Genomic DNA, 26,832 nt, shown 5'->3' with positions numbered 1-26,832 from the left:
TTAGCAAAGGAGTAGTGTCATGCTCTTTCCCATTATAGCTCACATGTCCTAGCAGAGTGCTGGTTCTAGTCCCTGCTCCTCCACTTCTGACCCAGCTCCTGGCTTTACACTGGGCAGCAGTGGCTCTCATGCATGCTCCCCATCACCCGTGTGGGACCGTGTGGTGGCCTTCTGGATTCCTGGCCTTGGCCTGGTCCAGTTGCTTGTTGCAAGCATTTAAAAGGGAGTGAGCAAGCAGATGGAAGATATCTTCCTCTCTCCCTGTCACTGCCTTTGAAGTCACTGAGAATAAATAAAACTTTTTTTCCCAGCATTCATGTGGGGGAAGAAATATGCATGATTTAAAAAAGCTTTTTGCACAAAGTAAACTTGTAATTTTAATCTCCCCCTCCCCATAAGCTTTTGGAAATACCCTGCTATGTAAAAGGAGGGGCTTCTCAGGGGAACTAGCTCTTGTGGGTGTGGAGGCTGAGAAGTGCCAAGCAGGCCATCTAGGATGCCAGCATTGGCTCTGAGGAGCCAGGGTAGAACTGTACTGGGCGTTCAAGTTCTAGAGTATAGAGAGGCTTGCAGCCTGGGGCTGTCAGGACAGCAAGAAAAAATTCCATCCCAGCTCTGAGACCCATCCCCCTCCTGGAATCCTTCTTTCTGCCCTCTTCCCCGCCCCCCCAGCAGTCTGTCCGCTCCAATTGTGACCTTCCCCACCTCCCCCACTCACTTCCTGTGCGGCCACTCTCCCCAGCACCCCACCTACCTCCTGCTCTACCAGGGATGTTGGTTCAGCTTCACTTGAGGAACCACCCTTACAATCCTCGATCCCCCCCAAAATTCAGTTTTTGGCTTTCTTCTTCTTAGAGAAGTTTTTTTATTTTTTGGTCTCAGAGCAAATGGTGGTTTTGGACTTGTAGTCCTGAGGATTTTGGTATTGGAGAATTTAATCTTCCAGGACTGTGATTTGGGAAATGGAAGGAGGAGGTGAGATTTCAAACTGATGTTTGAGGATCTCGATGGCAGCATTTGGGGCTGTGTCTTCGAGCATTAAGGATCGGCGAGGAACATTGGTGCAAACCCAGCCGCACAGAACCGTGCGACTCATTCCACAAATAGCCTCTTCCTGCTCTCCCACACTCTCTCCAGTCCCTTCTGGTAACTCTTTCATGCCCTTGCAGCTCTTTTTATTTTTCTTGCCCCTTTAAACCTGTAGCAATCCTCCCGAGGAGAGGATGGGGTGTGGGACACTCTGGCAAACCTTGCCTGGGTTTCAGCTTTACGGTCCAAACTCTTGGCTTAGCAGCCAGGTGCTAACAAATGCAAATGAAGATCCAAGTCCAGCTCCCCTCCTCCTCCCCCGACCAAAAAAAAAAAAAAGCCCAGCCTGCCTGCCTGCCTGCCTGCCGAGGGTTCCAGCTGCTGCCAGTCAAAAGCTCCTGGGGCCCCCGGGGAATCTGCAGCCCCAGCCAGAGCCACAGATGGGAAGCAGGGTTGGTTTCCGCAGCCTGTGCGCTCGCGCGGCCTCTCCGCCGGGCTGCACACCCGTCCCTGGTGTCTCTTTGCCTTTGTAGGCTCTGTCCCTTTGTCGCTGCCTGCTGCTGCCTTTTGTCGTTTCCCCCTCCTCCCCACCACCACCACCACCCTACTCTGAACCTGTTTCTCGCTGGGAACTCTGGCTTCTCCTCCCTCCCCCCAGGGCTCCTCCAACTGTGGCTTCTTCCTGCACTTGGTGGAGATGTAGGGCTTTTATCTGCGTCTGCATCTCTTTGTCTCTGGTTACTCGTCTTTCCCTGCTGTGTGTTCTGTCTCTTTGCCTCCTCCGTCTCTTAGGGCTCTGGCTCAGAGCCCCGGGTTTAAGCCCATCTGCCTGCCTGCTCGGCCGCCCCGGTCCTCCCCACCCCCGCCTCCAGCCCAGTCCCCACCCCCCAGCCCTGGCCCTCGGCCTCCGCGACCAGCCGGGCTTTGTTTCCCGGAGCCTCGGCGCCCCGCCCCGCCCCGTCTGGGGTCTCCGCCGCCCTTTGTCTGCTTGCTTCGGTCTTTTTCCCCCAACACACACCCCATTCCTCCGGGTCCGTCTTTGGAGCCCTCTTTGTCCTGGGCCCGGGTGGCTGAGGCTAACCGGGCAGCACCCCCGGAGAGCCCACCCAGCCAGCGACGCCGATCCCTGGGATCCCTGGACGAGCCAGTTGCCGCCTAGGAGGCACACGGTTAATACCAGCGAGTCCGGGCCCCGGCCCTCGGCTTAGAGTAGCCCTCTCGGCCGCACGCAGCCGCCCCCCGCGGGCCACCGTGCTGCGGGCGACGCGGGCGGGCTCCTCCGAGGTCCTAGAGAGGCTCCCTCCGTGCGCCCTGCGCTTCCGCTTCCCGTCCCCGCCCCCGGCGGCCACCCCCGGGACGCCAGGGCTCCGAGCCCCCCTTCTCCCGATCTCCACTCGGGGTTGGGCGCGGAGCTTGCCTCCCCAGCACCGCGGGCGGCTGAGAAGCTCCGGACGGCGCCGAGGTGAGAGCGGGTAGGTCCGGCTGCGTGGCCAGGCCAAGCCGAGCAGCAGGTGCAGGGCTGCCCGAGTGGGGTGGGGTGGTCACCGGGAATCGCTCCTGGAGCCTGGGACATGGCACTGGCCGGCAGAGGGCAGCGGCAGGGCGTCATGGGCCGCGCACATGACTCTGTGTGACCGCTGGTTGCTGTGTCTTGTCCCCTCGCTCAGGGCGGTGTGCGGGCCATGGAACGCGCCATTGAGCCTTGGGACCCAGATCTCCAGGACCCCGAGGAAAGGGAGCAGCTGGGAGACTCCCGTGCAGGTGAGGGCCGCATGCATCACTTGGCTAGGGAATGGCGGGACAGGGTGTGGACTCTTTGGTGCTGGGCTCATGCCTGCTGGGCCCAGGGACTGCCAAAGGCATCTTCTTCAGGACTTGCTTCCCTCTCCCTGCAGCTGTCACCAGCCCAGGCCCTTCTCCCCGCTCATCCTAGCTTCTACAACAACCCTCCCTAGACCCTTTGTGATGAGCTCTGCAGGCAGATTGGTCTGAATCCAGATCTTATCCTGCCATCTCTAGAACCTGCTTTGCCTCTCCTGTGTCTGCTAATTAAAAGCCTTCCTGAGGTGCTTAGTCCCCAGGGGTTTGTGCTCTGGCTAGCCCCTGCGCCCTTTTCCAACTTCACAGCCTCTCTGCGTGGCTGTGAATGCCTGTGCCTGTAGCGCCCCCATCCTGTGACTTCTGAATCCCTCCCACCACCTGCACACATCCTGATGGGCGTCTGAGCTCTCTCAGCTGCCCACAAGGAGTGTACTAGATTACAGAGGGGCTAGAGGTCAGGGTGCTTCCAGAAGTTCAAGAGCAGGATGGAATGAAAAATAAAGTTTATTTGCATGCCAAAAGAACCAAATTTGAAGTTCATGCCTAGTGGTTTTATAATGTGCGTGTTGCATGAACTTTCGGAAGACCTTTTCTATAACAAGATACACTGGACCAGGCAAATGCCAGGGCTTTGCTAGGACAACCAGTGAGCTCTCAGGCAGAGCCCAGGAGAAACCTCACCTTGTAAGCTTTCAAAACAAAATGTTTATTTTTCTCTGAAAGGCAGCTTAGGAGATAAAGAGATCTTCTATCAAGCCCCAGCTGGAGTCAGCCCAAGGAAGGGTTGCTGGGCTAGGCCCAGGTTGCCACCCAGGTCTCCCACGTAGGTGGCAGAGGCTCAAGTCCTTGAGCCCTCATTTGCCATGGGAAACAGGATAGCCAGGGCCAGCATCAGGTAGGCTGCTCCAGGGAGCGGGCATCCCAGGTGTTGGTGTAAGGTGAGGAGCTGGACTGCTCACCCACCCCTTTAACCATTCATGGCCCTGATGAGCTAGTGGTTGAAATTCTTTAAGTCTCCATGCAAATTATTTGGAGATCACTACATCTCCTAGGATGACTCACTGATACTTGGGCTCAGTGATACATACCTGAAGTCTAGCATAGAAGGGGAGTTATACCTGCTGGGGGCAAGGCAGCCCGGGTTAGCATTCCCAGCCTCACCCTGTCCGGGGCCCTGGGCTCTCCCGCCTCCTTCTACCACAATCTTGGGACATACTTGGTAATGGCGCCATCACCAGGCACCTGGCACTTCCAGGGGAGCCCTGAATGGCAGTGCGGGCCCTGAGCAAAGGGCAGGGCCTCCACCTCCCTTTTGCTCCCTCAGGTCTGGAGAGTGACAGTGTGGAGATTTCTCAGCCAGATGAGTTCGAGCCCACTCCCCAGGAGGAGGAAGAGGATCTGGAGTTCAAGGAAGAGGAAGATCTTGGCCCGGGCCATGACATGGTGACCGTCTCTCTCAAACCCGAAGGCATCCAGACATGGGATGATCTATGGGTCCAGAGAGAGGGGCTGGGGAAACCGCAGGCCCGGGACCGAGGCCTCCGGATCCTAGGAGAGCCGCGCTGGGGCCAGGCCAGTGGGGACCGGGCAGCAGTGTGCGGCGAGTGCGGCAAGAGCTTCAGGCAGATGTCTGACCTGGTGAAGCATCAGCGCACCCACACTGGGGAAAAGCCCTACAAGTGCGGTGTGTGTGGCAAGGGCTTCGGTGACAGCTCAGCCCGTATCAAACACCAGCGGACTCACAGTGGGGAGAAGCCCTACCGAGCCCGGCCAGCGGCCCAGGGCCCCCCAAAGATTGCACGGCCCCGGATCCCGGCTGGCGAGCGCCCCACCATCTGTGGCGAATGTGGCAAGAGCTTCCGGCAGAGTTCGGACCTGGTGAAGCACCAGCGGACACACACAGGGGAGAAGCCCTACAAGTGCGGTGTGTGCGGCAAGGGCTTCGGTGACAGCTCTGCTCGCATCAAGCACCAGCGTACACACCGCGGGGAGCAGCCACCCCGGCCAGTGGTTCCCCGCCGACCACCATCTCAGGCAGCCACAGCAGCCGCGGCCGGATCCAAGGCCCAGGACAAGCCATATATCTGCACCGACTGTGGCAAAAGGTTCGTGCTCAGCTGCAGCCTCCTGAGCCACCAGCGCAGTCACCTAGGGCCCAAGCCCTTTGCCTGTGACGTGTGTGGGAAGGAGTTCGCCCGCGGCTCGGATCTGGTGAAGCACCTGCGTGTCCACACAGGCGAGAAGCCTTACCTCTGCCCCGAGTGCGGCAAGGGCTTCGCGGACAGCTCAGCCCGGGTCAAGCATCTGCGCACGCACAGCGGCGAGAGGCCCCACGCATGCCCGGAGTGTGACCGCACCTTCAGCCTCAGCTCCACCCTGCTCCGCCACCGCCTCACTCACATGGAACCCCAGGACTTTAGCTTCCCAGGGTACCCCTTGGCCGCCCTGATTCCCAGCCCCCCGGCCCCGCCCCCTCCACCCCTTGCCACCAGCCCCCCGCTGACGCCCCGAAGCCCATCCCACTCCGGGGACGGGCCTTTTGGCCTGCCGGGTCTGGAGCCAGAGCCAGGGGATCCACAGCCCGGTGAGCCACCCCCACCACTGGACTACGACAAGCCCCACAAGTGTCCTGAGTGCGGCAAGGGCTTTCGTCGCACCTCCGACCTAGTCAAACACCACCGCGTGCACACCGGGGAGAAGCCTTACCTCTGCCCCGAGTGCGGCAAGGGCTTCGCCGACAGCTCAGCCCGGGTCAAGCACCTGCGCACTCACCGTGGGGAGCGCGCCCGGCCACTCCCGACGCCGCCCACACTCCTGCGCCTGCACAACCCGCCTGGCCTCCTGGCACCTCCAGCTCCTCGATCCCGAGTTCGGGCCCAGACCTCGGGCCCCAGCCAGCCACACATCCACGTGTGCGGCTTCTGCGGCAAGGAGTTCCCCCGGAGCTCAGATCTGGTGAAACACAGGCGCACACACACGGGTGAGAAGCCTTACAAGTGTGCCGAGTGCGGCAAGGGCTTCGGCGACAGCTCCGCCCGGATCAAGCACCAACGCGGCCACCTGGTCTTGAGGCCCTTTGGGATCGCAGATGTGCGGGCAAGGCCCCTCAAGGAGGAGCCACCCATAGAACTGGAGTGATGGGGTCACCAAGGGAGGGAGGCCAGCTGGCCCAAGCAGCAAGGAGGGCCGGGGAGGTGGTGGGAGGGAGAAGACGGGGCAGACTGGGGAGAAAGGAGTGACTTAGATAGGCGTAGGCAATGGGCACTGTAATCTTTACGCTCAGGAACCCGCCCTGGCTGGGCTCAGTCAGGACTCCCATCCCCCCAAAATGAGCAGAGCCCCAGCTTCCAGAACATCGCCTAGCATACAGTAGGCGTTCAGCAAGCATCCGTTGACTCAACACCTCGGGAGCCCTAAATGCCCGCAGCCTCTCGCCTGCAAAGAACTCGCGTTTCCCTGTGTTGTCCTGGGAGACTAACACTCGAAGTAGGCTTCACGGGGTTCGGAGCTGTCACAGTGGAAATGACATGACAGGAGGCAGGGGCAGGTGGAGCATCCCAGCCAGGGAATTGCTGTGTGGCCGCAGTGCTCGTCCACCCCACCCAGGATTTGGTTTCAGCCAGGATGGACACTCTTGGGACAGCTCAGATGTTTTTGTGTGGCCTCAAGGACCTTCAAGTCCCCCTGACGTCTGGACTGTGACAGACAGGTCACAGCAGGGGCTAGTGTGTCTGGCATCCAGCATGGTGCCAAGCGTGGGTCTTAGTGGGCATGAGCCAGTTCCAGCTGGCTGGGAGAGGTCAGGACTGGGGTGAGGGGCCGTCCTTCCAGCTGGAGATGCTCTGGGGTCCAATTGCCATGTTTTCCTTGTCTCCTTGCCAATAAACTGCTTCTTGTCTGAAGCCTGTATTGTGTGTGTGTGTTCACAGAAATATGAATTTTAAGGTGGGTGTAGTTTTGAAATTTGTACACTTTTTGTAGCAGTACATTTTTATGAACTTTTCTGAGTTCACTTTTCCATTGAGTCTTTGAAGATCTTCACCCCATCTGTAGCAAGCCTTGCAAAGGGCATTAGAGGGGTCGCTCCAGGCAAAATCCTCAAGTCCTGGTGGACATTTAGCCCCATGGCCAGCAGGTTTGGCCACAGATGACCTAGGTCCAGGTCTAAGGCCTGGCCAAAGAATGGAGCAGGGCCATCAGCAAAACTGCACTCGGGGGATATGGCGGGTCCTGCGTGGACGCTGTGACCGTGGCGCTGGTCATTTGAGATAACCAGAAAACTGGGTCACTTGGCTGCAAGGCGAGGGCCACAAGGACGGCCGCAAAGAGGCTTCCAACTCTTTGCTTTTCCAAAGAACAGGGAGAAAAAGTGAAAGAGGGACTGGCCGGCCAAGGACAAAACAGACCAGAGTTTCAGCAAACAAGTACTTGCTGGCTTTGCAAGTTCACCCCTTGCCAGCATCTGTGCTACACTAGTTGTTCCCTAGTTGGAATTTCTCGCGAGATCTTAGCCCTCTGATTGACTTCTAAGGAAGCCAATCAGCTCGTTGGGGCACCACAAAGCCCTCCTGCCTCCGCCCCCTGGTCAGTTAGGCTCAGGGCAAGACTCCTTCCGCCCGCCAGGCACGCACGTAACCATGCGCCTGCGTGGACCTTCTGGGCTGCTGACGGATCCTTTCTGCCGGTTTGCTTGTTACCCATCCCTGACTAGTTTATACTTCAAGCTGACCTCAGTAAATTACACAGGACTATGGCACGCCACCCACATGAAAAGTGCTGTTCCGGCCGGCGCGGTAACCTAGTGGCTAAGCATCTAGCTTTGCACGCCGGGATCTTATATGGGCGTTGGTTCTAATCCCGGTGGCCGGCTTCCCATCCAGCTCCCTGCTTGTGGCCTGGGAAAGCAGTCGAGGATGGCCCAAAGCCCTAGTACCCTGCACCCACATGGGAGACCTGGAGGAGACTCCTGGCTCCTGGTTTCCGATTGACTCATCTCCGGCTGTTGTGGCCGCTTGGAGAGTGAATCAGTGGGCTGAAGAGATTTCTGTCCGTCTCCTTCTCTCTGTATATCTGACTTTCCAATAAAAATAAATACAATCTTTAAAAAGGTTTTAAAAAGGAAACTCTTCTCTAGAGGAAATAGATAAGGTCGAGTTGAAAAAAAAAATGACTTTTCCAAGAATATTGTACATTTTAGAGTATGTATTTCTTTAAAAGGCAGAGGGACAGCGAGATCTTTTCCAGAATGCCAGCAGCCTCGGGCTGAGGCAGGGTGGAAGCCAGGAGCTGGGACACCCTTCAGGTTCTCCCTTGGGAGTGGCAGGGATACCGGTGTCTCCTGGCACCACCTTCTGCTGTCTGCCAAGGTCCACATTAGCAGGCAGGTGGACCTGCAGCGGAGGTGTGAATCCATCACAGGTGCTCCTATCACGGCATGCAGGTGTCCCAAACAGTGGATTAGCTAGCTGTGCCCTGGCACCGTCCCCAGAGAGATTTTTTTTTTTTAAGATTTATTTATTTTTATTGGAAAGTCAGATATGCAGAGAAGAGCAGAGACAAGAAGATTTTCCGTCTGATGATTCACTCCCCATGTGACCACAACGGCAGAGCCTTGCTGATCTGAAGCCAGGAGCTAGGAACTTCTTCCAGGTCTCCCATGTGGGTGAAGTATTCCAAGGCCTTTGGCCATCCTCGACTGCTTTCCCAGGCCACAAGCAGGGAGCTGGATTAAAACCGGTGCCCACTAGGCCACCACACTGGGCCCCTCTATGCCCTCTCTGTAAAGCATAACTGCTCAGTTAGCCTTTAATGCCCTTCGATCTGTCCCTGGTAAACATCGTTTTCTTTACTCAGGCTGCTCCCCACATCCTGGCACCCACGTTAACCTCTTCTGTGAAATCAGCTGTGTCCAGGTGTCCCAAAAGAAGGCAAAAGGAACTTGCGATCCTGCTCTGTTTCCAGGCGGGAGACAGATATGGAATAAACGGTGTGGAAAGGGCCATTCTGGCAGCAGACAAGCGGGGGGGGGGCCTCCTGTGGCCCCCCAGGCCTTTGATCAGAGGTGGCGATGGTGTCCATCCGCAAGGCTGGGAAGCAGGTGGCAGGGAGCGGGTGGGAGATGGAACCCTTTCTTCTGGTAGAGAAAGCTGTCCAAATGCTTGGGGGTTAGAGAACTGAAGCAAAGGGTGAACTGTTGTGGTCTATGGGATGCAGCTGCCACCTGGGGGCATGCACATGGCATACGCAGTGCCTGGTTGAAGGTCCATCTACTCCGCACTTGCCATTCAGCTCCCTGCTAATGTGTGTGGGGGAGGCAACTGATGATGGACAAAGTACGAGGGCTCCTGCCACCCATGGGGGAGACCCAGATGGAGCTCCAGGCTCCCAGCTTTAGCCTGGTCCAGTCCTGCTGGTGGGGCCTTTTACACAGTGAACCAGCAGAAAGAAGATCTCTCTCTCTTCCTGTCTGTCTCTGTAACTCCACTTTTTAAAGGATTAAATAAGTATTTTTTTAAAAGATTTATTTATTTATTTTTATTATTGCAAAGTCAGATATACGGAGAGGAGAGACAGAGAGGAAGATCTTCCATGTGATGATTCACTCCCCAAGAGACCACAGCGGCCAGTGCTGTGCTGAAATCTGAAATCTGTCTTTCCAACAACCAAGAGATCTCTTCTATCTACTGAGTCTTTTCCCAAATGACCACAATGGCTGGGGCTGGGCCAGGCTGAAATCAGGAGCCAAGAGCTTCTCCTGCGTCTCCCACTTGGGCGCAGGGCCCCAAGCACTTGGGCCATCCTCTGCTGCTTTCTCAGTTGCATTAGCAGGAAGCTGGATGGGAAGTGGAACAACTGGATCTGGTGCCTATAAGGGATGCTAGCTGTCACAGGCATTATTCACTATACCACAATGTCACCCCCTTTCTTGGAGTGTGTTGGACCAACACAGTCTGCTCAGTATGTACCCTGGTGAATTCTTTCGCCACCCATGACCTTTTCTTAGTGGGCCGAATTCCAAGTACTGTTTCTCCAGAGATTCCCTCTCTTGGTGTGAAGCAAGACCTTAAACCACAGGCGCTGCATGCAGGGTCCTCCTCCTCCTTTCCCTCAGTGCCCCATCATTCGCGGATGTTCCCTTTTCTCATAATTACCTCTCACTTAATGTAATAACTCATTAGTAATATTTTAAGTTCAAATATGTGACTAAAGAGGGAAAGCTTAAATGCAGAAAAATTTGGTTACAAGACTGGTTAGCTGAGAGCAGTTTCCATTAAAATAAACAAATTGGTGCAGCAACATGACACATAGACTAAGTTTCTGCCTTCAGTGCCGGCATCCAATGTAGTTGCCAGTTCAAGTCCCTGCTGCTCCACTTCCCTCCAGCTCCCTGCTTGTGGTCAGGGAAAGCGGTGGAGGATGGTCCAAAGCCATCCTCCTGAGAGAGGAGTTAGAGTGGGTAGTAGGCAGTTAGGGTATTCTGGGTCCCTGAGTAAAAGAGAATTTCCCACCATGTCTTGAACTCACCAGGGCACGTCTCTTCCAAGGGACAGTGGTGCTATTAGCATATCAATTCCCCACCTGAAGTATCGGCCATTACCTTGGCTATTGTGGGAGGGCCTCAGGCTGATCTCTTTATCATTGAAAGGAGTAATACACATCTGCCTAAGGCCTGGAATGTCCTATGTCTGGTATCTCTGTGACCTTTTGTCCCAAGGCCAGGTACCTTGGAAATCAGGAACTTTCTTTGTTTAAGGAGAAACATCTTTGAGGGAAACCTTTAAAAGGTGCATTCCCCACCATTCACTGGGGTTTTGGCTTCTTGTCCTCCTGCCACTATGGCAGAGCACTAGGGTTTTGCTTATTCTTCTCCTGCCACTATGGCAGAGGACTAGGGTTTTGCTTCTTATTTTCCTGCCACTATGGCAGAGCACTGAGGTCCTTTTCCTCCTGCCACTATGGCAGGAGGTAAGGGTTCTTTCTATCTCAAAGCCCCCTCCCGTCACTAGGACGGGAGTCTTCTCTTCTCAACTTTCCTAATAAATCTTGTGTTAAAACTAAACTGTGTCCGCATGAAAATTCTTCTTTCCTGCGAGACAAGAATTTGAGGTTGCTGCCATACTCGGAGTCAAAATTCCTGCAACAGTTTTGGTGCCGTGTGACTCGGATTCTACCAGCGAGACTTGAGTTCATCTCCAGCCAGCCTCCAGACATCCATCTCGTCGGACGGTGAGCAAAGCGGACTCTATCCTGTTTTTCGGAGACACTAGCTCTCCACAATTAGTAACTCTCGAAAAAAGAAACACCGGGTCCCTGTCAGCCAGTTAAATGCGGTTAGCGCGGCTGCCGGTCTTAAGACTCAGGGGCGAGGCTTGCTGAGTTTGGCTAAATTGATCCCCTGGAGCTGGGGTCCTTGGCTCCAGGAATGTCGGTTTTGTCCAGACTCGGTTTCCTTTCGCGGACTAAGCCCGTCGCGTGAGACTGGGAGAAGTCTTAGGGCGCCTCAGAAATTCTGGTCAGGGCCACTCCCTGATGCTTTTCGAAAGGCCTCTGGACTGTACCCCAGACTCTGACAGCCCGTCAGGGTGTCGGGCTGAAATCTGCACTCTTTCCTTCCTTCTGCGGGGACTCAGTTGTCACCACGGCGAGGCCACGAGCCCTGGGCTGCGTGCCTCAATTCCCAAATGGCCTCAGGCACAGACGAGTCCTCCGTTACCTTTTCTGATATCTTCTCCAAAGGCTTTTTCTCACTAAGTCTCCTCATTCTCTATGGATTCAGTTTTTGGGTTTTCTTTTACTGGTCAGCATGTGCTAAATACCAGCTGGTCTGTGATGGGGAAAAGGAAAAGGCAGGCAGAGTTTCTTTCTAGGCCCCTCTAAAGATGAGATCTAAGATAAACTTAACTGGAAAGCACTTTAATTCCCTCACAAGGCAGTCAGCAGAGACAGTTCCTCCAGGTTAGCTCTTAACGAGTGTAGTCGCTAATGTGAGCAGAAAACCAGAGTCAACACAGGTATTCCTCCAGCTCTCATTAAGGACATTGTTACATAGGCTTATAGAATCAGGCCGAAGTTTGAGGTCAGGCTTGTCAGCTCGAGGTTAGAACAAATTTCAAAAGGAGAGCATATTTTGTCCGGCAGAAGTCCCAGATGCAGCAGGGTGCAGGGGATATTTTTTGGCACATGCTGCTTCTGACTTGTATGTTCTCCAGGACATCAGAGTATTGCACCAGGCAGAGGCCTAGGTCTAGCATGGCGCAGGAAACAGGAGCGGATTGTTCACTCCTGGCACATGCTGTTCTAACCGAGACATCCCACAAGGCGTGGAAGGTCGAGCGACGTGAGTCAAGTGTGCTGACTTCACTCCCACCTTCCTCCCTTCTTCTGTGGTCTTCAGCAGCGCACACCTGGACACCACGGACGAGCTATAGGAGTCCTAAGAGACGTCTTAGACTCAGGAGAGATAGAAACTGAGGGCCGCTTCTAGTTTCTATCCTCATTTCAGTGCTCCCAGCACATGCTATTCTGACAAGTATGTCCAGGTGCAAAACCAGGATTTACTTGTACTGGCAGGAGTCCCAGAGCTAGCATGTCACAGGAATGGGGGGCTGAACGGAGATACCCCTTGGGGTGCCTCCGCAATTACAGGGATGCCACAGCCTGGCTGCCAGCTTTGAGCTTTAGAGTGGAGAGAGTTAGTCTGGATGGGCCTCTTTGCATGGCTATGCTGCTGTGCTGTGCTGGCTCCACCGCCACGTGGAGCACACAACTGTCTTTTACCTTGAGCCTTCCCTGTTTTGTCTTTTAGCTTTAATTGTTTCATTTTAGGCTTAATTGCTAGAGATATCTAACAGGAGGTAGAAGTTCATTTTGTCTCTCCTTGGTCACTGATCTCGGGAACCAACGGGAATATTGCTAGTTAACAATGGGCCAGACCCCAGACTCCTGCACCCCCGGAGAGAACTTAAAACTCATTAACTCTTTGTAGCCTGAGAGATTCTTTCCCTTTGCAGTCTCCTCTGCCCCCGACTACTAGTATTTCATTCTATGTGCCTTTTGCTTCATAGTGTATCTCACTGTTAATGCTGTGTTCATGTTTCAATCAAAGTTTTTCTGTGTCATTGCAACTGGCTTCAGCGATGAGTTCTCAGTGTTTTTGCAATGTTTTCTGCTGCTTTTGTTGCTATTTGGTCTTGAAGTTTAACCATCTACTGATTTATAGTGCCATCCTAGCTCTGACCAGATCTGGCCTACAGTGTTTACACCCAGAGTAGTGCTTGCTATAAGGAGGAGCAGATTCTGTGTGCGAGCTTGTATGTTCTAACTAAAGTTAAAGAATACTTGCATAATTACAAAGATTCTTGGTGAAGTTTCAAAAACTGCTGATGCATATACTGGTGGTTATGTTTATTGATCAAGTTGTCTTTTAATCGCGAAGCTGTATCACGTTGTGGAATTATTTGTATTCTTGCATTGTTGATTATTTATGTTCTAACTTGCAAAAAGCATCATTTGTGAGACTTTGTCTTACAGGAAGACAGCAAGTTCTTAAAGGATGTATGGTACAATTGAACATTGTGTACAACATCTTAATGTTCATCTTTGGGACAGTGGAATTGAAATCTGATTATTTGTCAAAGCAACTTTTTTAAACTTCAAGTTATTTTCATCTTATTGGTGACTAAATCTGCTAGCTAGCTCTAGTTCCAGTATAATGAACTATTAACCTAACAGACTGCTATCGGTACAAATGTGAAAACATCACTAAAGTCTAATAATCTTATTGCTTTATTGTTTACAGCTGTTATCCTAATGAACAAGGCATCCAATGTAGTTGCCAGTTCAAGTCCCTGCTGCTCCACTTCCCTCCAGCTCCCTGCTTGTGGACAGGGAAAGCGGTGGAGGATGGTCCAAAGCCATCCTCCTGAGAGAGGAGTTAGAGTGGGTAGTAGGCAGTTAGGGTATTCTGGGTCCCTGAGTAAAAGAGAATTTCCCACCATGTCTTGAACTCACCAGGGCACGTCTCTTCCAAGGGACAGTGGTGCCTAAGGCCTGGAATGTCCTATGTCTGGTATCTCTGTGACCTTTTGTCCCAAGGCCAGGTACCTTGGAAATCAGGAACTTTCTTTGTTTAAGGAGAAACATCTTTGAGGGAAACCTTTAAAAGGTGCATTCCCCACCATTCACTGGGGTTTTGGCTTCTTGTCCTCCTGCCACTATGGCAGAGCACTAGGGTTTTGCTTATTCTTCTCCTGCCACTATGGCAGAGGACTAGGGTTTTGCTTCTTATTTTCCTGCCACTATGGCAGAGCACTGAGGTCCTTTTCCTCCTGCCACTATGGCAGGAGGTAAGGGTTCTTTCTATCTCAAAGCCCCCTCCCGTCACTAGGACGGGAGTCTTCTCTTCTCAACTTTCCTAATAAATCTTGTGTTAAAACTAAACTGTGTCCGCATGAAAATTCTTCTTTCCTGCGAGACAAGAATTTGAGGTTGCTGCCATACTCGGAGTCAAAATTCCTGCAACACTCCCATGCCTGTGTGGAAGACATGGAAGAAACTCCTGGCTCCTGGCTTCGGATTCCTCAGCTCCAGCTGTTGTAGCCACCTGGGGAATGAACCAGTGGATGGAAGTTTTTCCTGTCTCCTTGTCTGTATAAAAATCAGATCTGCTTTGCTGAAGGAACTTAGAGTGTCTGTGGACTAGAGGCTTATCACAACCAAGAACACCTGGTGACTTGGAGCAACCAAGTCCCAATGCTATCTTTCCAATCTCCCTCCCATTGTAAATCAAGGAAGATGGCCCCGCCCAACCCAAGTCGATCTCCTCCTTTCTCCCTTTGTTCAAGTTGGCTATGTTGCTCTTCCCTTTTGGCTTTCTTCAATAATTAACACAGGAAAGCCAACCCTAGACTCAGTTCTACCCAAGATGGGGATTAACAAAAGATTGTATATCCAGGACTTTGTAACCAGAGCTTTGACACCCTGGCTTTTTGGGATATAAAAATCTGTATGGGGCCTGGCACTGTGGCCTAGCAGCTAAAGTCCTCGCCTGGAACATGCAGGGATCCCATATGAGCACCGGAAGAAGCTTTTGGCTTCAGGCTTCAGATTGGCTCAGCTCCAGCCGTTGGTGACCACTTGGGGAGTGAATCATGGGACGGATGATCTTCCTCTCTGTCTCTCCTTCTCTCTGACTTTGCAATAGAAAAAAAAAAAGGCTTAAAAAAATCTGTATGTTTTTAGACAAGTGGCGTGTTACCTGCTCCACTTCTTATCTAGCACTTTGCGTATGGCTTGGGAAAGCAACAGAATGTGGCTCAAACCTTGGGCCCCCTACACATGTGGGAAACCCAAAAAGAAGCTCCTGGCTCTCAGCTTTGGATCAGGTCAGCTCTAGTCATGGTGGCCATTTGGGGAAACAAACCAGTAGATGGGTGATTTCTCTCCATCTCACCTTGTTTACAAAAGAAAGAGGAAAAGCTGATGGAAAACACAGTCCAAGTTCCCAGTGTGATCTCGCTTACCATTTCTGGATGATCGGCTTCTGAGATTTTCACCCAAGAGACAGGTAAGCTTCCTGGTGCTGCCTGATAATTGCTGAGTGTTCCAACATACTGTCCTCTTGCCACTGGCAGAGAGCAACTTTCACGTGTGGTTGCAGAAAAAGGGAAATAAAATAAGACCACTTGGGCCCGGCGCGGTGGCGCAGTGGCGCAGTGGTTAAGGTCCTTGCCTTGCACGCCCGGGATCCCTTATGGGCGCCGGTTCTAATCCCGGCAGCCCCACTTCCCATCCAGCTCCCTGCCTGTACCTGCATGGGAGACCCAGAAGAGGCTCCTGGCTTCGGATCGGCATAGCATTGGCCCGTTGCGCTCACTTGGGGAGTGAATCATCGGACGGAAGATCTTCCTCTCTGTCTCTCCTCTCTGTATATCCGCCCTTCCAATAAAAAAAAAATAATAAAAATAAATCTTAAAAAAAAAAAAAATAAGACCACTCTGCAGTACTGTCATTGTGAACAGACTGCTACAACACCCACGGAAACAGACCTTGCTGCCTCAGTGCCTGTCTCATCTCAGCAGGTTAATCTGGCACACTGTCTGAGGTTGTTTTTTTATGATGTTAGAAGTGCCTTGGGCGCAGTGTAGTGTAGTAGGCTAATCTTCCACCTGTGGTTCAAGAATCTCATATCAGCACCATCTTCTCGGGCAGCAGAGGATGTCGACTCTCAGATGCTGGAATGGAAACTAGGTTGGTCAACTCACCCGGCCAAGCTTTGCCACATGTTCCTGGGCCTGTGGGTGCACCGAGCTGGATTTAATTTGCCAGTAGACCTTGGAAAGATTTTCACCACCCTAGTGTAAAAGTGATGATATCTCTGAACTATCAAACCACTCTACTTGGAACACTTCCTCTAAGGTGTCATCAAACATCATCAAATAACTGTCCCTATCTGTGCCTGCTGATGTACTTTGGTAACAAGCAATGGCCCCTCCCTTTCCCTCACTGTGGACACAGGAGGAAAAAAATTGCAACATTTGTACCACCCACCCCTTCCTGCCCTAATTGGACATCCACATGGGTGTGCATCCCTCTCAACTATGTAAACAATATTAAAGATAAAATAAGAGCCCGGCACAGTAGTAGAGGCTAAAGTCCTCACCTCGCACGTGCTGGGATCCTAAATGGGCACTGGTTCTAATTCTGGCAGCCCTGCTTCTCATCCAACTCCATGCTTGTGGCCTGGGAAAGCAGTCGAGGATGGCCCAAAGCTTTGGGACCCTGCAACTGTGTGTGAGACCTGGAAGCGGCTCCTGGCTCCTGGGTTCGGATTGGCTCTGCTCCAGTCATTCCAGCTGCTTGGGGAGTGAATCAGCAGAATAGATCTTCCTCTCTTTCTCTCCTCCTCTCGGAATATCTGACTGTCCAATAAAAATAAATAGGAAGAAAGAAAGAAAGAAAATAAAGAGCCCAGCGCCATGGCCTAGCAGCTAAAGTCCTTGCCTCGAACGCCCCCAGGATCCCATATGGGTGCTGGTTCTAATCCCGGCAGCTCCACTTCCCATCCAGTTCCCTGCTTGTGGTCTGGAAAAGCAGTCAGGGACAGGTCAAAGCCTTGGGACCCTGCACCCATGTGGGAGACCTGAAGGAAGTTCCTGGCTCTTGGTATCAGATCAGCGCAGCACTGGCTGTTGTGGTCACTTGGGGAGTGAATCATCAGACGGAAGATCTTCCTCTCTGTCTCTCCTCCTCTCTATATATTTGATTTTGCAATAAAAATAAATAAATCTTAAAAAAATAAATGTTAAAAAATGATATATATTTAAAGGGCCCCAGGCACAATGCAGTATCCTAGTGACTAAATTCCTCACCTTTCATGCGCTGGGATTCCAAATAGGCACCAGCTTGTGTCCTGGATGCTCCACATCCCATCCAACTCCCTACTTGTGGCCTGGGAAAGCAGTGGAGGATGGTCCAAAGCCTTGGGACCCTGAGCTTCTTGGGAGACCTGGAGGAAGCTCCTGACTCCTGGCTTTGGACTGACACAGCTGTGGTCCTTGAGGCTACTTGGGGAGTGAATCAGCTGATGGAAGATCTGTCCTCCTTTCTTTAAATCTGCCTTTCATAAAAATATGTAATTTTTAAAAATTAAAAAAAAAGAGAGAGATGAATACTAATCAAAGTGGCTTTGGGGGCTCCTGCATGTGAATGTCCAGGTCTGCCCTCCTCCCAGCGCAGCCACGTGTTGCAGCCTGGGGTTAGGGTTGGATCCCTTCTCTGCCCGAGTCCTCAGGCAGCCTGACTCCCAGGAAAGCAAATCCCTGCCAGTCAAGGAGCACAGGGTGGGCATGGGCGTTAGCCAGCCCCTGCCCGTTGTCTCTTCTCCTGGGGTGTTTGCTCTTTGGTGCAAGGGAAACACTGTTACTGACCCTCTCAGGGTCAACTCTACCGGAACAACAGATTGTAGGCACTTGCTGAAGGCTGCTTCTCTGTAGCTCTTTCTTGATTCTGCCCCATTCAGAAAATGAGGGAATGAGATTATTTGTTGATGTGGGAAATACAGACTTTTGTAAGAAGCATCCCAATGTTTAGATGTTGGAAATTAAAAGCTTGCAACTGGTACTTCTTTTGTCTGGAGTGATATCTATTTGTCTGTGTAATTTTAAAAAAAAATATTGGATAGGCAGATCAGGTGACACAGAGAGACAGAAAGATTTTCCCTAAAGGGCGGCAAAGGCCAAAGGTGAGCTCGCTGAGGTCTTCCACACAGGTGCCTTAGGATGGACCTTATTTATTTATTTTTAAGTAATTTGTAATAATAACCCCACAGTTTTTTTTTTTTTTTAAAGAATACACCCTGAGGGCAAAGTAAGCTACTTCAGCAGCTAGGGACTGGATTTGGCCCCGGGCACTTCCATTTCCTTTTGAGGCTGTCTGCTGGTGGACAGGGTTGCTCCCACACCTCATCTGTAGGCCCCCTGCCTGAATTTGAAGGAACATGAGCTGTGACCCCAAGTGCACAGCAAGGCACCCCCGCACCAGATCTCTCGGGGGAAAAAAAAGAGGGAAGAAGGAAAAAGAAAAAGAAAACGGGAAGAAGTGAGAGATAAGGGAGGCAGCAGGGGTCCACCCTCCATGCGGGGCTCGAGCAAGAGGCCCAGGTCGGGGCGGGAGCGCACGTGGCCTATTCGGCGCGGGGAAGCGGCGGGACCTGCGAGGCAGTCGTGGGAGACGAGCCCGGGAGCGTACGTTAGAACCGGGCTGCGAGGCCCGGGGGAGGCGCGATGGGGCAGCGCCGGGCTCCGGGGCGCCGGGGGAGCAGCGCAGGGCGGCCGCTGTGCGGGCTGCTCGGGACCAGCCGCCCGGCCGCCCCCCGCGCCCCTCCCCCGGGGCGGGGCCTTGTGGTCTGCCCAATGAGCAGCCGCCCTGCCGCCCCTGCGCCCCTCCCCCGGGGCGGGGCCTTGCGACTTGGCCAATGAGGGGACGCCTCCGGGGCCCCGCCCCCGCCCCGTCCCAGGCGCCGCGGCCTCGCCGAGTGCCCCGCAGCCCGGCGCCCAGGCCTGGGTCCGCGCGAGCGCCGATCGCGGGGTGGTGAGTCCCTGCGCTCCTCCGCAGGGTCCGCGCCCCACGCCGTCTCCAGCCCGAGCCCTGGAGCTCCTGGGGCGCCGACCCGGGCTGCAGGGAGTGACTCAGCGTCGGGGTGGGTGGCGACTCTGGGCTTGCAGATTTGGAACTGTTGAGGGCCTTGAATGCCGGGATGAGTGGGGTGAACGTGCAGGGTTTAGGGGGTCCAGGCTGGGGTTGGATGGGAGGAGGGCCGGACCTGGGGAGCAGGGTAAGCTGTGGGAACCATCTGGGCTGCGCTGCTTTCCTTGGGTCAGGGCCAGGGTGGTGGTGCTCGGTGGTCCTGAGCTCCTGATCCAGCTTCCCCCCTTGCAGGATTCCAAGATGCCCGGGGAGCAACAGGGCGAGGAGGAAGAGGAGGAAGAGATGCAGGAGGAGATGGTGCTGCTGGTGAAGGGGGAGGAGGAGGAGGGGGAGGAGAAGTATGAGGTGGTGAAACTCAAGATCCCGGTGGACAACAAGGAGGTACGTGTTGCATAGTCTGAACCCCTCTGCTCCCACCCCCACCCCGCCACAGTGGGAAACCTGGGATATCACCCCTGGACGCTCAGAGTTGGAATGTGAGGGTGGCTCCTGCCATCCGCCCACCAGCCTGGCTTCCATGTGCCAGGTGGGGTGCTGGAGAGGAAGCTACCCTTGAATCCCCAAGAAGCTTTGGGTTCTGGGTAAGGGTACATGGGCTGTTTCAGTCATGGAGGGGCAGGGTGGGCAAACACAGAGGCGAGAAGAGCATTCAGACTTTGGGGGACATAATGGGAGATGAACAGCTTTGGAAGTGACAGCTGACTTGGCCCAGCACTTTGAGTCTGTGATGTACGTGGTAGTTATTCCACTTCTTTTATTGAGAGACAGAGAAGGAGACTCCCCCATGGAGCCTGACTGCTTGAGGTGTCGCTCTGCCTCCCAGGGTCCGCATGTGCAGGAGGCTGGAGCCAAGAGGTTGGAACCCAGGCATTCTGGTGTGGCATGCAAGCGTCTTCCCCACGGGGCTAAGCCTTCATCCCGGTGACTGCCCCTCACAGGGTAGAGACAGGCTTGGGGCAGCCTGGTAAATGACCACACAGAGTTGAGTGAAGGCACAGACGGCTCATCATGAGCCAAAGTGGGAGTGCGGTGGGGGTGACTGCGTCCCTCCGTGAGGCTGGGGTGACAGTGGGTGGGCGGGTTAGGCAGGAAAGAGGAAGGCTGTGTTTTATCCGTAAGGCGCTTGAAGGTTTGTGTTCAAGTTCCCCACACCAGACCGTGTCACCAGGTACGTTTCCACTTCCCAGAATCCCGCAGGTCCAGGTCCGCCCTTAGCCAGGAAGGTTCAGGTCCAGGAGGAGGGCCAACTGCGGGGCCCAGGCCTAAGGGAAAGACAGCTCTGCTGCCCCCTGGTGGGCATTGCCTGTGCCGTGGGCTGGGGGCTGCTCCCTAGGGCGACGTCCTTCATTTCACTCCAGCTGTTTTTTTTGCATCCTTCTTGGCTCCTTGTCAGCCCCTCCTCCTAGCTCGGTCACCCCCGTAGGGCCCAGTTTATTCCCCACTACCACCTCCACTTGGACTTGGAAGTTGAGAACAAAGAGCCCGGAGCTTGGGGTGGACTTCACCACGACATGGATCAAGTTCCTCTACCTGTGTGCCTCACTTTCCCCATTGGTAGAAGGCAAAATCCTTTAGAGTTGTGAAGGTTTAAGAAAGCACTAGAACCGGGACTGGCATTGTGACAACCACACGAAGTCACCATTGAGATGCCCACATTCCCTACCAGAGTGCCAGTTCCGGTCCCAGCTGCTGTGCCTCCAGTGTGGCTCCCTGGCAGTGTCCTCTGGGGGCAGCAGGTGCTGGCCAAGTACTCAGGATCCTGCCACTATGTGGAAGACCCGAATGGAGTCCCGGGCTCTTGGCTTTGGCCTGGTCTGGTCCTGGGATGATTTCAGGCGTCTGGGGAGGTAAACAAGCAGGTGGAAGATCTGACCTCTCACTGCCCCTGCTCCCTCTTTGTCACTCTGCTTTCAAGTGAATAAATTCTTTTTATATAAAGATTTATTTTATTTTTATTGGAAAATAAGATATACAGAGAGGAGGAGAGAGAGAGAGGAAGATCTTCCGTCTGATGATTCACTCCCCAAGTGGCCACAATGGCCGGTGCTGTGCCAATCTGAAGCCAGGATCCAGGAACTTTTTTTTTTTTTAATTTATTTATTGGAAAGTCAGATATACAGAGAGGAGAAGAGACAGAGAGGAGAAGAGACAGAGAGGAAGATCTTCCGTCCAATGATTCATTCCCCAAGTGGCCACAACGGCCGATGCTATGCCGATCCACAGCCAGGATCCAGGAACTTCTTCTGGGTTTCCCACACGGGTGCAGGGTCCCAAGGCTTTGGGCCATCCTCAACTGCTTTCCCAGGCCACAAGCAGGGAATTGGATGGGAAGTGGAGCTGCCGGGATTAGAACCGGTGCCCATATGGGATCCTGGGGGCGTTCAAGATGAGGACTTTAGCCGCTAGGCCCTTCTGCCAGGCCCAAGTGAATAAATTCTTAAGACAGAAATAATTGGAACCAGATTTGGCACATAATAAACATGTCAATATTGGCTGCCGTTTCTTCTTCTCTTGGAAGTTCAGAGCCATGGGCTAGGTCATCCTGCTGGAGAGTTTTTAACTTCTTTTCATCAGTGCCTTTCTGCACTGAACCCTGAGGACCGGGGTGACCGGAAGCCAGCCTGGAGGCCTTGAGAGAGAGTGTCTCGCAGTGGGCAGCTCTTCACCATGCTCACGGTTGACTTCGGCCTGGAAGGCTTAGATGGGGCGTGTTGGCAAATGGAAGGGGGGCATTCTGGAAGCAGGAGCCAAGCTCAGAGGAGGCAGGACTAGAAAGGCAGTTGGGGCCAAAGAGGAAAAGGCCTGGAGAGCCAGGGCAGGAAATCTGGGTGTCCTGTTTTAGGCTGTGCAGTGCTGGGACTCCGGAAGTCCCAGGAGAGCTGGACTTGGGTTTTCTGTTGAGAAGCAGGATGGGCTGCTTGGGGCTTATGGGATCAGTGTTGGCACTGAGGTGGTAGCCATGGTGATGGGGAGAAGGGACCACACTGGAGGATTGGCCTGACCAGTCAGAAGTGCACATAGGGCCACACTCTTAAGTGGTGTCATGGCCAGTTCTGATCCCCAGCATGTACCAGCTCTGCCTCAGCTTTCTCACCTGTGCAGTGGGACAGCAGCAGGAGGCTTTCGCGTGCCGGTGTGTGAGGTGCTCTCCAGGAGGTGGGTTTTGGAAGAAGAGAGTGGAACTAAGGATTCCAGGCGTCCTGGACCCAGCTGCAAGCCGGCACACTGACTGGCCTCATTTCTCTGTAACTTGGTGATCTCAGAAGTGTCTTCCCTTAGTGGACATCCTGTGAGGTTGTCTCATCACCCTGCCAGTACTTGACCCCAATCGTGCTGCACTGGGCATCTGGGCCTATCAAAATCCAGCCCGTCATTTAGGGCGCAGAAAAGGTTTTTCTCAGAGGGCTCCATGACCATCCACACCTGCCTTTGTCCTTGGCTCTGGCTCTGTCCCTCGGAATCAGGTCTTACCTGGCATTCAGAGCGCTCCTGGTTGCATCTCTGACTCCTGGAATATGTACCCCAGCCCAGCTCCTCATAGATCAGCCCCCTTCGCACCTCTGAGGTGTTGCCCATCCTGCTATGGGGCTGGCCTCACCTCCACCTGCTCCCTCCGGGGGTCGCTCTTCTCTCTCCTAGGACAGGCTTTTTCATTTGTCAACAGGAATCCGGGATCTTGTTCAAATGAAGATCTTGACCAAGTACTTCGGGGTGGAGGGCTGGGACGTGAGCCTCTGTCTCCAATAGGGTCCCCATGCTGCCCACGTTGTGGTCTGCAGAGCCCTTGGGGGCTTGTTTCCTACCTTGCACTGCAAAGGGGGAGGTTACCCCCCACCAGAAGGGCCCAGAGGAAGTGTGTGAGCCATCAGATCTGAACTGCGGCCTGGTCAAGAGGCTGGGTGCCTTAAAGTATACCAGGTTTCCAGTTCAAAGTCTTGGCTCTGCCATCTGTAACTTGTGTGGCTTTGGGTAGTTACCTAATCTAACGTCTAAGTCTCATTTGTAAAAGCTAAGGCAAAGGGGACCCGGTGGCGAGGCCTAGCGGCTAAAGTCCTCGCCTTGAACGCCCCAGGATCCCATATGGACGCTGGTTCTAATCCCAGCAGCTCCACTTCCCATCCAGCTCCCTGCTTGTGGCCTGGGAAAGCAGTCAAAGACGGCAAAGCCCAAAGCCTTGGAATCCTGCACCCGTGTGGGAGACCCGGAAAGGAGTTCCTGGCTCCTGGCTGTGGATCGGCATAGCATCGGCCGTTGTGGCCACTTGGGAGTGAATCATCAGATGGAAGATCTTCCTCTCTCTCTCTCCTCCTCTCTGCATATCTTATTTTCCAATAAAAATAAAATAAATCTTAAAAAAAAAAAAGCTAAGGCAAAGGTACCTAGGCCAAAGCACTGTGAGATTTCAAAATGAGGAAGTGGCGAACCAATACCATTACCCAGGTTTTTATTTGAATGAGAAAGAGCTTGTGTTCACTCCCCAGATGCTTGCAATAGCTAGGGCGGGGCCAGGCTGAAGCCCAGGAGTTCAAAACTCAGTGCGGGTCTCCCATGTGGGCAGCAGGAACCTAATCAAGCCATCCTCCACTGCTCACTAGAGTGCATTAGCAGGCAGGTGCCTTGGACCAGAACCAGCCTCTGTGACACATGATACAGCTATGCCAGGCAGCAGCCTAAGCACTGTGTCACACTGCCTGCCCCATGTCATTGTTACGAATTACAAAAGTAGGACCTGGGACCTGGCATGATGGCTCAGTGGCCAAATCTTCCCCTTGTAAGCACCGAGATCCAATATGGGTCCCAATTTGTGCCACACTGGGCCCAGTGCTGTTTATTCTGTGGAACTGTTGGAGGCCCCGTCCTTTCATGGATTCTCTGGTTTGCTTTTTGCAAAGCTTTTTTTTTTTTTTAAGTATTTCCAAAAAAGTTTATTTTACTTGGAAAGTCAGAGTTGCAGAGAGAGAGGGAAAGACAGAGAGAGAGAGAGAGAGAGCTCTTCTACTTGCTGATTCATTCCCCAAGTGGTACAACATGCAGAGCTGAGGTGATCCAAAGCTAGGAGCCAGAACTTTTTCTGGGTCTCCCATGCGGGTGCAGCGTCTCAAGGCTTTCGACTGTCCTCCATAAAGAAGTCTGCCCGCAGATCCCCAGAATCTCCTGGCAGCTTGTGGTGTGCACCTCGTGTTCGGGGATTGCCATCTCTTCTAGCCTGACTAAAGATTGCCACTGAGGGACTAGTGTTATGGCACAGGAAGTTAATCCTTCTCGCTGTAGCTCCAGCATCCCATAGAGATGCTGCATTTCCATTTAACCTTGCGTCCCTCAGAACCTGGGGCAGGTAGCCCCTGGGGCTTCTGCTGTTGGGCACCTTCCTGGGTGCCTCCTGTAGATATTTGCTTTTCACACCGGCAAGATGGCAGAAAACCATGCGAAGCCCTCACCGTGCCCCTGTGCCGGCGAGTGCTCCTTGCCCATTCGTTCTGAAAGCAGGAGCTTTCTCTTAAAAAAGACTATTTTTATTTGAAAGAGAGTTACACAGAGAGAGGACATGGAGATTCTCCATCTTCCCAAATGGCTGCAAGGGCTGGAGCTGAGCTGAGCTGATCCGGAGCCAGGAACCAGGATGTTCTTCCAGATAGCCCACATGGGTGCAGGATCCCCTTCCCTTTTCCAGGCCAGAAGCAGGGAGCTGGAGGGTCCCCAGGCTTAATGCCCAATTATTTACCTAACATGGGCCAACACACCGCACACGCCCAGTACATATCTGTTGAAGTAATAAAGCCAGCAGGAATGCGTGTGGTACCTGCGTCTTCACCGAATGTGCACAAAGCGTCCCACGCTCCGCAGACCACAGCAACTGAAGCACAGGGGTTGCAGCCTGCGGAGGCCCCGGCTGACCTGTCCCCCTCTCCTTTCCCCGCAGGCCCCGAGCCAGGCGCCAGCGCCCCCCGCCGATCCGGCGCGCCCCCACGCGTGTCCCGACTGCGGCCGCGCCTTCGCGCGCCGCTCCACGCTGGCCAAACACGCACGGACGCACACGGGCGAGAGGCCGTTCGCGTGCACTGAGTGCGGCCGGCGCTTCTCGCAGAAGTCGGCGTTGACCAAACACGGCCGCACGCACACCGGCGAGCGGCCCTACGAGTGCCCGGAGTGCGACAAGCGCTTCTCGGCCGCCTCGAACCTGCGGCAGCACCGGCGGCGCCACACCGGCGAGAAGCCGTACGCCTGCGCGCACTGCGGCCGCCGCTTCGCGCAGAGCTCCAACTACGCGCAGCACCTGCGCGTGCACACGGGCGAGAAGCCGTACGCGTGCCCGGACTGCGGGCGCGCCTTCGGCGGCAGCTCGTGCCTGGCGCGCCACCGGCGCACGCACACCGGCGAGCGGCCCTACGCCTGCGCCGACTGCGGCACGCGCTTCGCGCAGAGCTCGGCGCTGGCCAAGCACCGGCTCGTGCACACGGGCGAGAAGCCACACCGCTGCTCCGTCTGCGGCCGCCGCTTCGGCCACCGCTCCAACCTGGCGGAGCACGCGCGCACGCACACCGGCGAGCGGCCCTACCCGTGCACCGAGTGCGGCCGCCGCTTCCGCCTCAGCTCGCATTTCATCCGCCACCGGCGCGCGCACATGCGCCGCCGCCTCTACATCTGCGCCGGCTGTGGCCGGGACTTCAAGCTGCCGGCCGGCGCCACAGCGGCCACCGCCACCGAGCGCTGCCCGGAGTGCGAGGGCAGTTGAGCTGCCGGCCCAACCGCCGCTGGGCGGGGGACTTGGCCCTCGATACACTCACCCTGCCCCAGTACGCGGCTCTGGGGAAAGGTGGGACGGGCAGGTGTGTGGTGGCCCAGGGACAAAGGGCATAAACCCTGCCGGGGTCCCCGGAGAGCGTGCCCACTCCCCCTTCAGTGCAATCCTGTGGCCCGCGTTAATGAATAAAGTATTCTACCCTCCACCCACCCGTGCCTGTGAGTGAGGCGGGTGGAGAGGTGTCCTTCAAACCTAAGCGACCGAACCGTCTTGGTGGGTGGAGGTCCCACTGCGAGCACAACGCAGACGGACTTCAGCAGGCACCGCCGCAGGCGTGTGCAGGGTAGCAAGATGCCTCAATTCTCAGGACACCCCAAAGTTAGGTGCATTGTTTATTCCGGTAGTCGCAGATACAGACACAGCAGTGGGCCAGAAACAAACCATTTGTAGTCCGCTCTCCCCAGGAATATGTTTTTGAACTGGTGGGGTCTCCAACAGCAGCCTGGTCTGCATCAAGGACGGAGCTGAGGAAGCCCGAAGTCTCTCAGGACTGCTGCAATGTGGAAACCCCCCGGGGACCCAGGAACGAATGACATGTTGGGCATGTGGCAAGGGCAGATGTGACTGCCCTCATTTGTCTTGTCTTGGTGAACTGCTGGACACTGTCCCCAAGATTTGGGTACAGAATGCCAAGCAGATGGCAGGGGTTTTACCATATGTGGGACATGTCTACTCAGACCTCAAGTTGGGAGCCTGTGAGCCCACCTGTAGAAGAGCAGGGGTGGGACAGGACTACCAGAGGCAAGAAGGGACCAGGCACCTGTCTTGTCTGAGGTATCTTGCCAACAGTGAGCTGGGCTGCGACAGCCGGTGGGGGAAGTAAATGGCGGTGTGAGGTGGAGTAAGTGGGCGAGGCGGACAGCACTCCCAGAGGATCCCAGAGGATCCCCGAGGCTGGAGGCTCGCTGCTTTTGTCTGGAGGGAGACCCAGTGCTGCCTCACCCCATGTGTGGGGAAGGCAACCACTTGTATCT

General features: G+C 54.3%; 2 protein-coding genes across 5 annotated transcripts; both read left to right on the top strand.

Annotated features, from left to right (window-relative positions):
* Positions 1–2,373: 2,373 nt before the first annotated feature.
* On the top strand, positions 2,374–6,752 carry ZNF48 (zinc finger protein 48). Its single transcript, XM_040973017.1, has 3 exons — positions 2,374–2,491; positions 2,697–2,790; positions 4,175–6,752. The coding sequence occupies exons 2-3, from the start codon at positions 2,712–2,714 to the stop codon at positions 5,986–5,988; spliced, it is 1,893 nt and encodes a 630-aa protein (XP_040828951.1). The 5' UTR covers positions 2,374–2,491; positions 2,697–2,711; the 3' UTR covers positions 5,989–6,752.
* A 12,095-nt stretch (positions 6,753–18,847) lies between these two features.
* Positions 18,848–26,001, top strand: ZNF771 (zinc finger protein 771). 4 transcript variants are annotated; one of them, XM_040973860.1, is made up of 3 exons: positions 18,848–18,931; positions 19,273–19,437; positions 24,977–26,001. In XM_040973860.1, exons 2-3 carry the CDS (start codon positions 19,297–19,299, stop codon positions 25,787–25,789), a joined length of 954 nt encoding a protein of 317 aa, XP_040829794.1. In that variant the 5' UTR covers positions 18,848–18,931; positions 19,273–19,296; the 3' UTR covers positions 25,790–26,001. The 4 variants fall into 4 exon arrangements, with proteins under 4 accessions (XP_040829794.1, XP_040829796.1, XP_040829792.1 ...); XM_040973862.1 differs by having other exon boundaries at positions 18,882–18,931; positions 19,261–19,437; XM_040973858.1 differs by having other exon boundaries at positions 18,883–18,939; positions 19,288–19,443; positions 24,977–25,791.
* Positions 26,002–26,832: the final 831 nt, after the last annotated feature.

Source organism: Ochotona curzoniae, unplaced genomic scaffold, assembly GCF_017591425.1.
Source record: "Ochotona curzoniae isolate NIBS_2020 unplaced genomic scaffold, NIBS_Ocur_1.0 contig_2321, whole genome shotgun sequence".
Taxonomy (NCBI): domain Eukaryota; kingdom Metazoa; phylum Chordata; class Mammalia; order Lagomorpha; family Ochotonidae; genus Ochotona; species Ochotona curzoniae.
Note: the sequence above shows the minus strand (reverse complement) of the source record. Positions and strands in the feature narration are given on the sequence as shown.

Coding starts and splice junctions, on each gene's coding strand:
- ZNF48 (XM_040973017.1), top strand. CDS start 2,712: ATGGAACGCGCCATTGAGCCTTGGGACCCAGATCTCCAGGACCCCGAG. Junction 2,791..4,174: donor GCTGGGAGACTCCCGTGCAG/GTGAGGGCCGCA, acceptor TTGCTCCCTCAG/GTCTGGAGAGTGACAGTGTG.
- ZNF771 (XM_040973858.1), top strand. CDS start 19,297: ATGCCCGGGGAGCAACAGGGCGAGGAGGAAGAGGAGGAAGAGATGCAG. Junction 19,444..24,976: donor TGGACAACAAGGAGGTACGT/GTTGCATAGTCT, acceptor CTTTCCCCGCAG/GCCCCGAGCCAGGCGCCAGC.